The following is a 13,143-nucleotide window of genomic DNA, read 5'->3' as shown; positions in this document are numbered from 1 at the left end:
ATTCAGAAGAGGGTTTGGACCAAGGATGGATCTTGATTGAAAGCAGAGAATACCAGAAAGATGTTTACTTGTGTTTGATTGACTATTCAAAGGCATTCAGCTTGTGGATCATAACAAACTATGGATTGCCTCGAGAATGGGAATTCCAGAACACTTCATTGTGCTCATGTAGAGCCTGTACATGGATGAAGAGGTAGTTGTGGGAACAGAGCAAGGTAATACTGCGTGGTTTAAAATCAAGAAAGATGTGTGTCTAAGTTGTATTCTCCTACTATACTTAGTTTGTATCTTGAGCCAGGTAAAAATCAGAGAAGCTGGATTATATGAAGCAGAATTTAGCACCAGGATCGGAGGAATGTTTATTAACAACCTGATACTCAGATGACATAACTTTGCTTGCTGAAAATAAGAACTTTAAGCATTTGCTAACAAAGATCAAAGATTGCAGCCTTTTCTGAAGAAGACACAAGTCCTCACAAGTGGACCTGTGGGTAACATCATAATGGAGAAAGGATGGACGTTGTCAAGGCTTGCTTCTTGCCTGGCTCTATAATCAATGCTCATGGAAGCAGCGGGCAAGAGATCAAATGATGCATTGCACTGGGTAAATGTGCTGCACAAGACTTCTTTAAAATGTTGAAGAGCAAGGATGTTACTTTGAGGACTAAGGTGCACCTGACTCAAGCCTTGTTCTTTCCAGCTGCCTCAAAAGCATGTGAAAGTTGACATTGAATAAGGAAGATTGAAGGAGATGATGGTTTGAATTGTGGTGCTGGTGAAGCATATTGAAAGTCCCGTGACTGCCAATAGAACACATAATTTGTCTCAGAAAAAGTACAGCCAGAATGTTCCTTAGAGGTGAGGTGGTCTTTGAACATGTTTTCTGGAGAGACTAGTTCCTGGAGAATTACGTCATGCTTGGTACAGTAGAAGGCCAATGAGAAAGAGGAAGTCCTTCAACAAGATGCGTTGACACATTGGCCTAACCAGAAGAAGAGTGGTGAGGATGGAGCAGTATCAGGCAGTGTTTGTTCTGTTGTGCATACGGGTGCTTGGAGTCAGAGCCATCCCTGCTACATCCATTAGCACCACCAGCATTGCCAAAGAGCAGCCCCGAAGGTCTTTCATGGGGCTGCCAGCCAAAAGTTCAAAACCACCAGGCGTTCCATGGGAGAAAAAGGAGGCTCTGCTCTTGTAAAGATTCATGGTATTCAGAAACCCTTGGAAGTGGCTCTACTCTGCCCTTCAGGGTCGTTATGATGGCAGTGGGTAAATTGCAAATACCAATATCTGAATCACAGGACAGAAATTAAACAGAACTAACCGCCATCGAGTCCGTTCTGGCTGGGAGGGCAGAAATCGAGGCCCCTTGAATCCCTAGTGGCCTGATGTTGAGTCTGGGGAATTGAGCTCTACCTGGATGTGACATCCTTCAAACTCACCAGATCAAAGGGCTGCTTATTCATTACTAAGGGAAAACCCCCCAAAATGCAGACCACTGATGTTTTCTTTATAAGACACATTTGCTTTGACCATTGTTAGAAAAGTAAGGACTGCAAGCCATAGGACCTGATTCCAAGTGGGAACTTGGTTTCCTCTACGCCTCTTTTCTTTTTGGATCCCAAACGGAGACGGTCATGATGACTCTTGTCTTTCTCCTGGAGAAAGATCCTTAGATTCGTTATGTGGCCACCAAAAGATCATGTTTATGAAGATGCTTGGAGAATTAGGATACTACGTAAACTTGGGACACATACAAGATATTTTACTAACCTGCTGTTCATTGGTGCTTTACTTTCCCTCTATTCAGCGGTCAGTAGTCATCACCACCGAGTCACGTATGTAAAGTTGTTCTAAAGCGTGGCTAAATGAGGCCGACCTGGTTAGACAAGGGATGTAGCTTTTTTGTTGAAGAATAATATACCTGCAGAGACATCTGCCCAATCCCCTTTCTTTCCCAGGAATCTTGCAAACAGTTCCACTAGTTGGAAATGTGTTGCTGTGTCTGTGACTTTAAGGTGGGCAGTTTCATTTGATAATCGTAGCCCTTTAGAGCTGGAAGGAGCTGCACGATCTCATTTGCTTCATTTTACAGGTGATTATATTGCGGTGTAGAGAAGGGGGTCCACGAGAGGGCTAGAGCCAGGACCCAGATATGCCTGCTAATTCATGTCTGGCTTGGCCCAATTCTATGAGTTTTGTGTTGGACCCTGGTGTTTAGGGAGGGGAGTCCTGGGGAAGTGATAGGGGAAACCACCTGCTGTTTTTTGAGTGCTGGCTTTGAACCTAGTCAGGCACTTGATGTTGGTTAATTAGGCTAATCTTCCATCGGCTTTTGAGTTAATCTAACAGCTCCATTCTCAGGAGAGATTGCTGAGGCTTAGAGGCATTTTGCAGGGTGGAACCAGTGTTTGAACCCAGGTAGGTCTGGTTCAGATGCCATATTCTTTCAGTCACAGTATTGGCAGGGCTGTCCATGCTTTAAGGCCAGGTTGCCAGAGGGCAGTTTCACACTATGGGTGAAACACATTGTCGTTCAGTAGTGACAGACTACTGTGGCTTTCACTCTCTTCTTGATCTTGAAGTGGGTGTGTGCTGGAAGGAGAAAGTACCAGGAGAGAAAATCAGTCCAGTTGTGTTTGGACTTCCAGTGTATCAGTTCATGCACACACTCGCATCATGCTTTTTAAAGCCTAGCTTCTTTTTATTTTATTTTTTATATACACCCACTCAACGATCTGACATGTTCCAAAGACCACCCATGTCATTGTGCCAACAGGAAGGATTTTTTCCCCCCTCTCTGTTTTCAGGCCATTCATTTGTCTGCTACTTTTAAATTTAAATAATATCATACAAACCATAGCAGATGATATTTATGATGTGATCTCCACTGTGATGAGTCCAGTTTTGAATTACTCTTCTGTGGAAATGGAGGCTTGGAGGAGCGGGGCTGGGAGACTGGAGGCCCAGGCTTACCCACTTCCCTTTTCTCCTGTGCTGGGTGGGAACTCCCCTCCCTGAAGCCCTTCCACTCCCACCCCTGTGAGCCCGTTATTCACAATCCTGGGTCCTGCTCGGCCTTCAGACATGGTGTGCCATTGCTGCTGGGGCTCCTCGTGAGGGCACTGTGCGCCTGGCCATGTTCCAGCCCCGCCAAGGCCCGTTTCCGCTCCTTTTGGAATGTCATTAAACTCGCATGCATGCATTTCTTCCAGACACGCTCTCTGATGCCTGTGTTTCCTCCCTTTCCGTAGAACAGCAGTGTTTAGCTGCGGGCCTCAGGCTGCAGAAGAGTGGGAACCCAGAACAGATTCTGGTGGCTTGGTGATGCCTAAGCGTCCACCTGGAAGCCGTGGGCATGAGGAGACCACCCCAAGTGACAGTTGAACGACGCAGTGCTCTCATAGGCAGGGGGCAGCAGAGGATACATGGCAGCTTGGCCAGACTGCCTGTAGGCCTGCAGGAGAGCGAATGCTTCACAGCCTTGGCCACCATGCCTGCCTCCTCATCAATGTGCAAATACTCGGTAGTTTACTGCTGTCATCAGTAACGAATGTTGGATAATGAGAATCAATAAGTGAGGATAAGAGGTTCCGTTTTGAGCCAGTTTTGCCCATTACCAACCGTTAAACAATTGATGACCCCGTTAGGGTTATGGCTTTTATCATATTACCAAGCTTCCATGTAAGCATGGATTATCCCTGTGCTTGTTGTCTGTTGTACATCTTCGACTCCAGTTTCCAGTCAGAATAGCTTAGTATCTGAGTGTGAGTTCTCTGTGACCTTAAATATTCCTTTATGTACTTCAGTGGAGTTTAAAGTTTCTCTCCATAAAGATCTTATGTGCCTTCTATTAAATCAGGGGTGGGGAACCTTTTTTCTGCCTTTTTGGCATATTTGCAACATCCTTCACGGGCCATACTGGTCAAACATTTGAGTAACTCACCCCTAATATGATGGCTAGAAGTGCTTCTCTTTGATGAGGTGTGTGATAGTTGGCCTTGATGATTTTGTGGGCCTTTTACAGCCTGTGGGCCAAAGTTCCCCACTCCTATGTTAGATTGTGACTTAGAGAGGTAGGTGTAAAGGGTAAAGGACTGTAGTGCTAGAAGCCCAACAGGTAGTCGAGTACCTATGTGATACGCATCCTTATTGGGGCTGCAGATGGAAATGGGTACTTTGTGCCACTGGCCTGGTGTGTGTGTAAGAGGCAGGCATCATGAGGTGGAGAGAGGTGAAGCCTGTTGCCTTTCGGCCCCTCTCTCCCTCTGGGCTGCAGATTTCCTCTACAGATGTATGAGTTACCTCTGCTTCCGTGCGGATTTCATTCTGTCTTCTCTCATCGGTTCACCTCGTTTTTGTTGTGTGTCCTGTTAAAGGTGATTTCTGGGGAAGCGTCCAGCAGCCTGGTTAGATTTCCATCTTGTCAGGTCTCAGAATCCAGCATGTCTGGCATGCTTACTGCTTGGTAAATTATATATCAGAGTTGTACCTACAGAACCTGTCTTTAAAACTGTTTCATGGGCACGTAACCCTATCGTACAGCACAGGCGTTCAGCCATTTGCAGGAGAGCTGTGCAGTCGCCACCACAGTCGTTTATCAGAACATCTGCTTCTTAGCAGAAGCTACTTTTACAAAGATCTCCTGTTTGTGATTTGTTTACTTTTATTGTTATTTTTCCTCCTTAGATTCTGTGCATCAGCTTCTTATACATAGATCCAGTGCATGTTCTTTGAGAGAATGGAATATTCCTTTAAGCCTTTTCTTTTCTGTTTTTCTAGGAATGATGTATTTAAAATTCACTGGTTGATGGCGGCCCTTCCGTTCACCAAGTCTCTGTCCCTGGTGTTTCATGCAGTATGTATGGACATTTTTGAGGGGTCATTTATGGCATTGTGTACCATGCCTATGTGAACAGGAAAAGTAGATGAGAAAGAGGGGAAGAGGTTGATGGGACACGAACATGAACGAATACTCATGAAGCCTTCTTTTGTCTGGGGAATGGGTGGTGATAGAAGAGAAATGATCCCAATGTCCACCAGCACTAGTTCAAGTCGACACTTTTTGGTTTTTGGACAATTTCTGAAACTACCTTGCAAGCACAGAATTTTCCTAGAACACGTGTTTTGAGATTAGAGTGCCCTCTGCTGAATTGTTTCCAGTCCTTCCTTTAACTTTTTGAAAATTCCCCTGTGTTCCCATTGACAAGGAGTTCAGTGTTACCCTACTTATTTGAGAGCAAACTGATGCTTTTGAGATTGAGGCATAAGAATTGAGAATAAGCTGTTAGAGCCCCCAGTAAAATGATATATACAAAAAGAATGGGGAGTAATCAGTCGTTGGCCTTTTGGTTAAGATCAAGTGAAGAATCAAGCTTAGGTTTTCCATATATAACACTGCTGCAGGTGAAACTGAGCTTGCCTTGGTAGAGAAGATTACAGCTTCCCCACTCTGTGGACCTACCTGGTGCCCTTGTGAGGGAGCAGTTTCTGAACTTGTGCTCTCTTACATGCCACTAAAGCGTCCTAGGAAAAGGCAGCCGTATATCCAGTTACTGTGTCTAGAAATGACAGTATTTGGATCATTTCCCATTTGGATCCAAATGAAAAGAGTCTTCTCTGGAACCATGTAGCTAATGAATGAAAGAAAGGGTCTTTGTTTGACTGACTAGTGTCTAGACCAGGCATCCTCAAACTATGGCCCGTGGGCCACATGCAGCCCACCGAGGACATTTATCCGGCCCACAGGGTGTTTTTGCCCAGTTTTTTTTTTAACAGCCATCAGATTACCAAAGATATGTGTTTCATCTCTCAGTGGTCACAATACAGACTATGTCCTTGGGAGCCCTGACCCTCATCACCCCAACCTGCGCCCAGTTTGTTTTTTTACTTCAAAATAAGATATGTGCAGTATGCATAGGAATTTGTTTATAGTTTTTTTTTTAAACTACAGTCCAGCCCTCCAACGGGTCTGAGGGACAGTGAACTGGCCCCCTGTTTAAAAAGTTTGAGGACCTTTGGTCTGGATTGTCATTTGTGATCGAAGAAAAGATATAGATTGAAATTGATGTCAGGAAACATTTTGGTTATACTACTACTGAAACTTGCCACTTAAGTCAAAATGCTTTGGTGGTTTCCAGTAGTTTTAAATTTAGAGTGTTTTTGGTTTTTTTTAAGTGGGAGCGGGGGGTGGGGTTTGAAGTTGCATGATCCCCATAGATTTTTTTACTTGCTGACCAACTTAACGTATGTAAGTTAGCATGTATGTATGTAAGCAGCAGTGGCTGAATGATGCCATTCTTGACTTGGATATAGAAAAGATGAGTGACTTGGATCATTGAGAAGTTTATGGAAAGAATAGGCAGCTATCTGCAAAAGGAACTCACTTAGTTCAGGTGAGGGACCTGGGCTGGGTACTAGTGACCATAAACCTTCTGTCCAGTCCCTCCACCTACTGGTGTCTTGTTAGTGCACTAGTGTACTTCACTGTGGAGGACAGCCCATCCCTGTCTAACGGTCATCTGGTCTGATTTGCTCTTTGGGCTAGACTGCCATTTCTGAAATGCAGGTGTTTGATTTCAGGTCGACTACCACTATATCTCCTCCCAGGGCTTTCCGATTGAAGGCTGGGCTGTTGTGTACTACATCACTCACCTGTGAGTATACAGAATGATGCATGAAGTACTCAGGGCCTACAGGGAAAGTTGGGGGAACTGTGGTGGGAAAGGACAGGGTTGATGGCGCCTCAGCCTGCGTGGCAGCCCATCTGGTGGGGCGTGACGCACAGGCAGCTGTCCACACTTGGGACTGCCCGGGACTGCTGGCATTATTCCAGTAGTGCTGCCGGCCTGCTGCTTGCCTGAAACGGCTGGCTGCGTAGCTAGTGGGGTGCAGAGCTAACTACTTGTGTGGCTGGCAGGAAATAATGTGTTGCTCAGCTAAGAGACTCTCCAGAATTGGCCACTTGGCTTTTGCAAGAAGCAGGTGAAGTCCTAGAATAATCTCTTGTCATGTAAGTTGCTGAGGGAGAGGCCGAGGAGACCTAGTGTTGCCTGTTCACGCTTTCCTTTTCCAGCCTGAAAGGGGCACTACTGTTCATCACCATCGCACTCATTGGCACCGGCTGGGCTTTCATTAAGCACATCCTTTCTGATAAGGACAAGAAGATCTTCATGATTGTCATCCCTCTTCAGGTAAGGGAGTCCTAATTCTGTTTGCCTGCTTTCTCTTCCAGCACCCAGCAGGGCTCAGCTGCAGGCCTCTAGGAAAAAGTCGCTTTACCAATTCCATAAACCCAGCTTATGTTATTTAGGATGGCAGATAGATAGGCTAGAATTCTGACTGCATACAAATCAAATCCACTCCATCGAGTCTTTTGCCATTCCATTCTGACACCAGCTGCCCATGCCGCCCTTCTTCCTCCGACTCTAACTACCAGAAGTGGACCGGCTCTCACAGGGAAAGGGCTCTGTCCCCTACCCTGACAGGCGGACCACAGACCTCTGAGGTGCCTGCTATAAGCCTGGGAGATCCCACACTTTGTCTGATCTGTTGGCTGTAAATTCAGGGTTTTGCCACTTTGCTTTAGGGTGCCTGCCTTACGCGTGGGGCCCCCTGGGCTCCCTCACTTCTGAACTGCTAGCTCAGGTTTTCAAGCCCAACTGCTCTCACTGCTCACCGGGGTCCAGTAAACTGCTGGGATGACTCACAGAACTCAGGGAAAGTGCTAGAGTTACAAGTGCAGTTTTATTCTCGGCAAAGCATCAATGAGGAAATGTAAGCACAAGGTCTGGGGCCATTCCCAGCGTGAAGCACCCATGTCCCAAAGAGGGGTGTCACCTTCTTACGAGCAGATACCTTTGTCTACCAGGAAGTCATGGGGATTCAGTGTCCTGAGTCCTTTTTGGTGGTCTCTGTTCATGAAGACTTGAGCCTCTCCATCCTGAGGTTGGTTGATATCAAGAGATGACACAGTAAATCTTTCTTATCTAATCATTCTCCTCACCATCTCATTGGCATAATGACCTAAGTCTGGAGTCTTATCAAAACCAAATTCAAAGTTTTCTTTTTCTTAAAATTGCCTTTCAGGAAGCAAAGAGGAAGGCAGAATCTTTTGGCTAGAGTACATGCAAACCCCACAGAAACCTTGACTTCAGGCACTGTCTTGGGCGGCGCTGACCACACTTGTCTTTGCACCAGCACGTGAAAGCTAAACGTGAAAGCTAAACTGTGACTTGAGATTCTCTGGAGAGTTAGGGAAATAATCTCACCTTCTCTTCTACATCAGCTTGCCCTGTAGCAAAATGACACTCTGAGTGAAGCAGCTTAGGTATATAGTGATTTTAATAACAAAAAATGATGCCAGTAAGTTTTCCACAAGGTGTAGAATTTATTTTTTGGTGTAGAATATTATAGTTGACAATGGGCCCAAATGTTTTCTAAATTCTTCCTTTCTGTGCTAGGGCTCTGGGCTGAGACTATCCTTCAAGGTTGGGAGCCCTTGAGGGAGAAGCCGTCCTTTGGCTTTTATACAGTTGTGTTACTTGGAGCAGAACCTGGACGTCGGGGGTGGAGTGGGAGGGAGGCAGAGGTATATACAACTGTTCTGCTGGACCAATAGCAAGCGCTTATTAAAGTTGCTCTCATGAGCCAACCTCATGTTTTGGATGGAGCACAGTGTAAATATATAAGTACGCAGGAAGGAGACACCTTCTGAGGCGTCCAGATCAGCACTGGTGGTTGGTGGCAATGTTGGCAGCAGAGCTTGCCAGCCTGCATTCTGTAATAAGGAGCATCATGTTCGTGCCGACTGAGTGCTGAAAGTCAGTTGCTGTAGGTTCCCAAAGACATAGCAGCCGTCCCAAGGGCTTCACAGCTGGCGCTGATCTTCACTGGGTATTAAGGAAAGGAATGTAACAGGCAAAGGATTTCCAGCAGAAATATGTATTCAGAAATGCCAAGGAGGTCTTCTGGCTCTTGAATTTTGGGCCGAAGCCCAGTTTTTATAGTCTGCTTGAGGTCTCAGACCTGACACAGGTACACCTTCCCTTTCCATATTGCCTTCCTGTTTTCCTGAGCTTTATTAGTTGCTATTACACATTTCTGTTTGTAGGTGTTTGGGTTTTGCTCTATGCATTCATCTGGAGAAGCACCCTGGCTGCAGAGGAGGGTTAACTGTAACCTAGGGAAGCTGGTCACGATGACTAGTCCCTCTGTGGTGCCACTGGGTGCGTTTGAACCACCAGCTTTCTGGTTGCCAGTGAACACAGCACTCCAGTTTGACATAAGCTCTGGTATCCTGGCACATCTTCCCGGCTTATCCCCTTGTCGCTCCCTCAAAAGATACACACATAAGGTTACACAGCAGATCACTTGGCGGAAACAAGGGCATTTTGAAAGTCAAGCATAAGGAATTCATGAATATTTAAATATCGGGACTAGTTTGCGAAGGCCTTGAATGTCAGCCTTGAAAATAGAAACTGCTTCCTTCTGACTGTGCGGAGCTGCTGAAAGTTTCTGAGTTAAGGAGTCAGTGGCACACAAAATATTGTTTCAAGAGTATCATTGGTCAGTGGGCCGACACCAACGTCTCTGGGAACGTTTTCTCTCTCACATCAAGTGTGACTGAAGGAGAGAGTGGGATTGTGAATGTACGATGTGAGAGCCTTTGTTTCCCACCCTGCCTTTATACTTAGAGCCGCAGATGCAGGTGCCTAGGGCAGACTGGGCCCCAGGAAAAGGAGACACGTGCGGGCAACAAGAACCCTGAAGCCACGTGCCAGTGAGGAGACTGCAATTTCAGGATGAATTTTGCAACTTTATTAAGTCAACTCTAGCTCCAGTGATAATTCCATTTACAAGTCCTATGTAGAAAGAGAAGGTACACTTGGAGACCATCCCGATGGTAGCATGAGATTTTCATTCTTTGCCGAAATGTGAAGAATTACTGTTACAGTAGGTCAAGCAGAATATCAGGTCAGTGAACTTCTTGTGGGTATCCAAGTGGAATTAAAACCTCTGCTTCCTGGCCACCTAGCAGGGAAGCAACAAAGCCCACATGGAAGAACCACACCAGCCTGTGTGATCAAGAGGTGTCAATGGGATCAGGTATCAGGCATCAGAAGACCTAGAACAAACAAAGTGATGCGAACAGGGGGTCCAGAGTGGAGACCCAAAGCCCATCTGTAGACAGTTGGACATTCCCTCACAGAAGGGTCGCAAGGAAAGGGACAAACCAGCTAGCATGCACTATAGCACCAGTGAAACACACATGATTCCTCTAGTTTGCTAATGCTTCCTTCTCCCCACTAGCATGACCCCAATTCTACCTTACAAATCCAGCTCAACCAGAGCATGTACACTGGTACAGGGAAGAGCCCTTGACACACACAATCCAGGACAGATAAACCCCTCAGGACCAATAATGAGATTAGCATTACTATGAGGGTAGGGGGAGAAAGGGGGAAACCAATCACAATGATCAACATATAATTTCCCCCTACCCCCCCGTGAAAGGAGACAGTGATTGGTGTAAGATATGAAGATAATAATAATAATTTACACGTTTTCAAGGGTTCATGAAGGAGGGAGGGAAGGAAAAAGATAAGCTGATAGCAAGGACTCAAGTAGAAAGAAAATGCTTTGGAAAGGATGATGGCAACATATGTACAAATGTGTTTGATACAATTGATGTATAGATTGGTCTAAGAGCCTCCAATAAAATGATTTAAAAAAAAAAACCCCTTCTGCTTCCATGTCTAATGGAGATCTGCAAAAGAATGTATCATGAATTGTGAATTTTCTTCATGCATTCCAATTTTTTTTACTGTTGTCAGCTGAAAAGCTCTTCATAACACACTAAACCCATAGAGGCAGTAAGTACATGGACACACGTGAGCTTCAGTGGGAGAGCTCCGCCGTGTCTGGTGAGGGAAACCGGGCGGAGTCCCTCCGTGTGGAGCGGCTCTTGCTGCTGTGGTCTCTTGTCCCACAGCCCCAGGACACTTAGAAGTTCTTTGCACTGGGCTGAAGGTATGGGGATTGTGACAAAATGAGGGACAAAGGACTACCTGCTCAGCAGCTGAGTGCCACTGGAGTGCACGGTCCCTAAAAAGCAAAGTACCGCGCTCTAGTGAATGCACAAGTCGCCCCCACACAGAGTAGCTTCAAACAACCAGAACCATGTGCGTTCCCTCAAAGGGTGTGAGTCAGTGATTCAGGAGCTGCTGCGGATCTCATCGGGTGTAGTCAGGCCAGGGCTGGGGCTGGAGTCAGTTAAGACTTCATCCTTTGCCCCTGTCTCTCTTTTTATTTTTATTTTTATTTTAACAATTTATTGGGGCCCCTGTCTCTTGTCCTCGGAAGACTTGCTCAGGAAGGGGCTAACCCCCCAGCTCCTCTCCACGTGACAGCTTCAGGGTCGCCAGACTCCTTACAAGAAGCACAGGGATCAAGAGAGAGCCAAGCTGAAGCTGTATCCTCTTGATGGCTTAGCTTTGGAAATCACATGGCACCACTGCCACCGTGCTCTTCTGGTTCGACCATCACAGACCTGCTCAGGGGAGGCACACAGCTGCTACTTCTTGTGAGGAGGGAGGCAGAGTTCTGGAATTAGAAGTAGTTATGTGGCCATAGGATGTAGCCTTAAGCCCAGCTGTCCACACCTAGTGAGTCTCTCTGACAGTCTATCTATGCTTTCAGGCTTCAGTGACTCTCATGTCCCATAGGTCCTGGAAAACGTGGCCTATATCATCATCGAATCCACTGAGGAGGGGACAACTGAGTATAGCTTGTGGAAGGATTCTCTGTTTCTGGTTGACCTGCTATGCTGTGGAGCCATCCTCTTCCCGGTAGTGTGGTGAGTAACTCCCATGGGGGGAGCTGACATACAAATGTGTCTCTCGAACCCAACAGCTGGACTAGCTATTCCCACAGTGATCCAAATCATCCGGCCATCTGGTTTTGTTTTTGTTGTTGTTCTAAAACAGCTTCCTGGATCCCAGACCTCCCAGATCAGTCTCCTGGGGTGGCATCCTGGAATCTGGGTCTCCGGCAGCCTCCACTTGATTCTGATAGAGCTGGCATTTAGCACAGTTCTAGGCAACAGAGAAGAGTCTCAGAATGAGAATTTGGTAACAATATAAAATAACAGTTTGGACTCTTAGGGCTCGGAGAATGGAAGAAATCCCCCAAAAGACCTTTTATGGCCAAGTTTTATGGAAAATGAGGCACAGTTATCAATGCACTTAAACATTTCAGATACCTTTATAACAGTTTGCTTCATTCTCAGAAATGACAACCTGAAAGTATATATTGTGCTTTGATTTGTCTAAAGAAATGTTAGTGCCGAATCAGTAGTGGACGGGGAAGAACTAGCCTCACTAAACCACGTGCAAAAGAATGGAAATGTGTTGTTCAGAGTGCTGGGGGAAAGGAGGTTAGCAAAAATAAAATGATTTCTCCCCAAATGATAGAGTTCCAAGGCTATTTGGGAGTAATTCTTTCAGAATGAAGTTTAAACAAATAGATTTTCCTGCTTTCTGTTAGGAGTGGGGTGTTTATTGCAATGCCCACTTATATAATAAATCAGTGTATTTTAGGATTCTGGAGTTGGTCCAAGCATTTAGTTACTCTTAGTGTTCAGAACACGGTGCCAGTGGAGCAGAATCCTATTCCAGCCAGTGACACTCACTCTTAACTCGCTTTTAATCCTCCTTCATCACACATGCACACGATCAGTTCAGTAGTCAGCCCCCAGCAAAAAACAGTACAGATGAGTCTGCCATCTCCGCCAGACTCCTGGCAAGAATAAGTAATTGAAGCATCCATAGTACAAGGGGACACCTTGTAGTACACGATTTTCCCAATAGGAGACCATCAAATAACTCACGTTGAGTTCGTGCACCCACTGGTGTCGCCTGGGAAGGTTTTCTGGTCACAGTGAATTTTCCCATAAAAGCAGTTTTGCTTGAACCTTGTTTTTTGTGCTTGGGAAAAATGTCGCCGAAACTTGTGATGTTGAACACAGCTTATAAGGACAGCAATATGGGAAACACTCCAGTGTACGAGTGGTTTTCTCATTCCAAAAAAGGTGAAATGTCAGTCGATGGCAAACCTCATCCTGGCTACAGGTCAGTGTCCTGA

The 13,143-nt window shown here is 45.8% G+C and overlaps 1 protein-coding gene and 1 non-coding gene across 2 annotated transcripts in view; one reads left to right on the top strand and one right to left on the bottom strand.

Annotated features, from left to right (window-relative positions):
* GPR107 (G protein-coupled receptor 107) overlaps positions 1–13,143 on the top strand; it is a 97,264-nt gene that overhangs the window by 51,832 nt on the left and 32,289 nt on the right. The window contains exons 10-13 of the mRNA XM_075560636.1: positions 4,783–4,858; positions 6,583–6,656; positions 7,076–7,193; positions 11,727–11,857. Of these exons, the coding sequence (XP_075416751.1) occupies positions 4,783–4,858; positions 6,583–6,656; positions 7,076–7,193; positions 11,727–11,857 (399 nt within the window). The remainder of the gene's footprint in view (positions 1–4,782; positions 4,859–6,582; positions 6,657–7,075; positions 7,194–11,726; positions 11,858–13,143) is intronic.
* LOC142460673 (small nucleolar RNA U85) lies at positions 5,777–5,991 on the bottom strand. Its single transcript, XR_012786837.1, has one exon. It is a non-coding gene; the product is annotated as a small nucleolar RNA U85 (small nucleolar RNA).

The sequence above is a fragment of the Tenrec ecaudatus genome, chromosome 10, assembly GCF_050624435.1.
Source record: "Tenrec ecaudatus isolate mTenEca1 chromosome 10, mTenEca1.hap1, whole genome shotgun sequence".
Classification (NCBI taxonomy): Eukaryota; Metazoa; Chordata; class Mammalia; order Afrosoricida; family Tenrecidae; genus Tenrec; species Tenrec ecaudatus.
The sequence above is the reverse complement of the archived record's forward strand: the minus strand, read 5'-3'. Positions and strand labels throughout refer to the sequence as shown.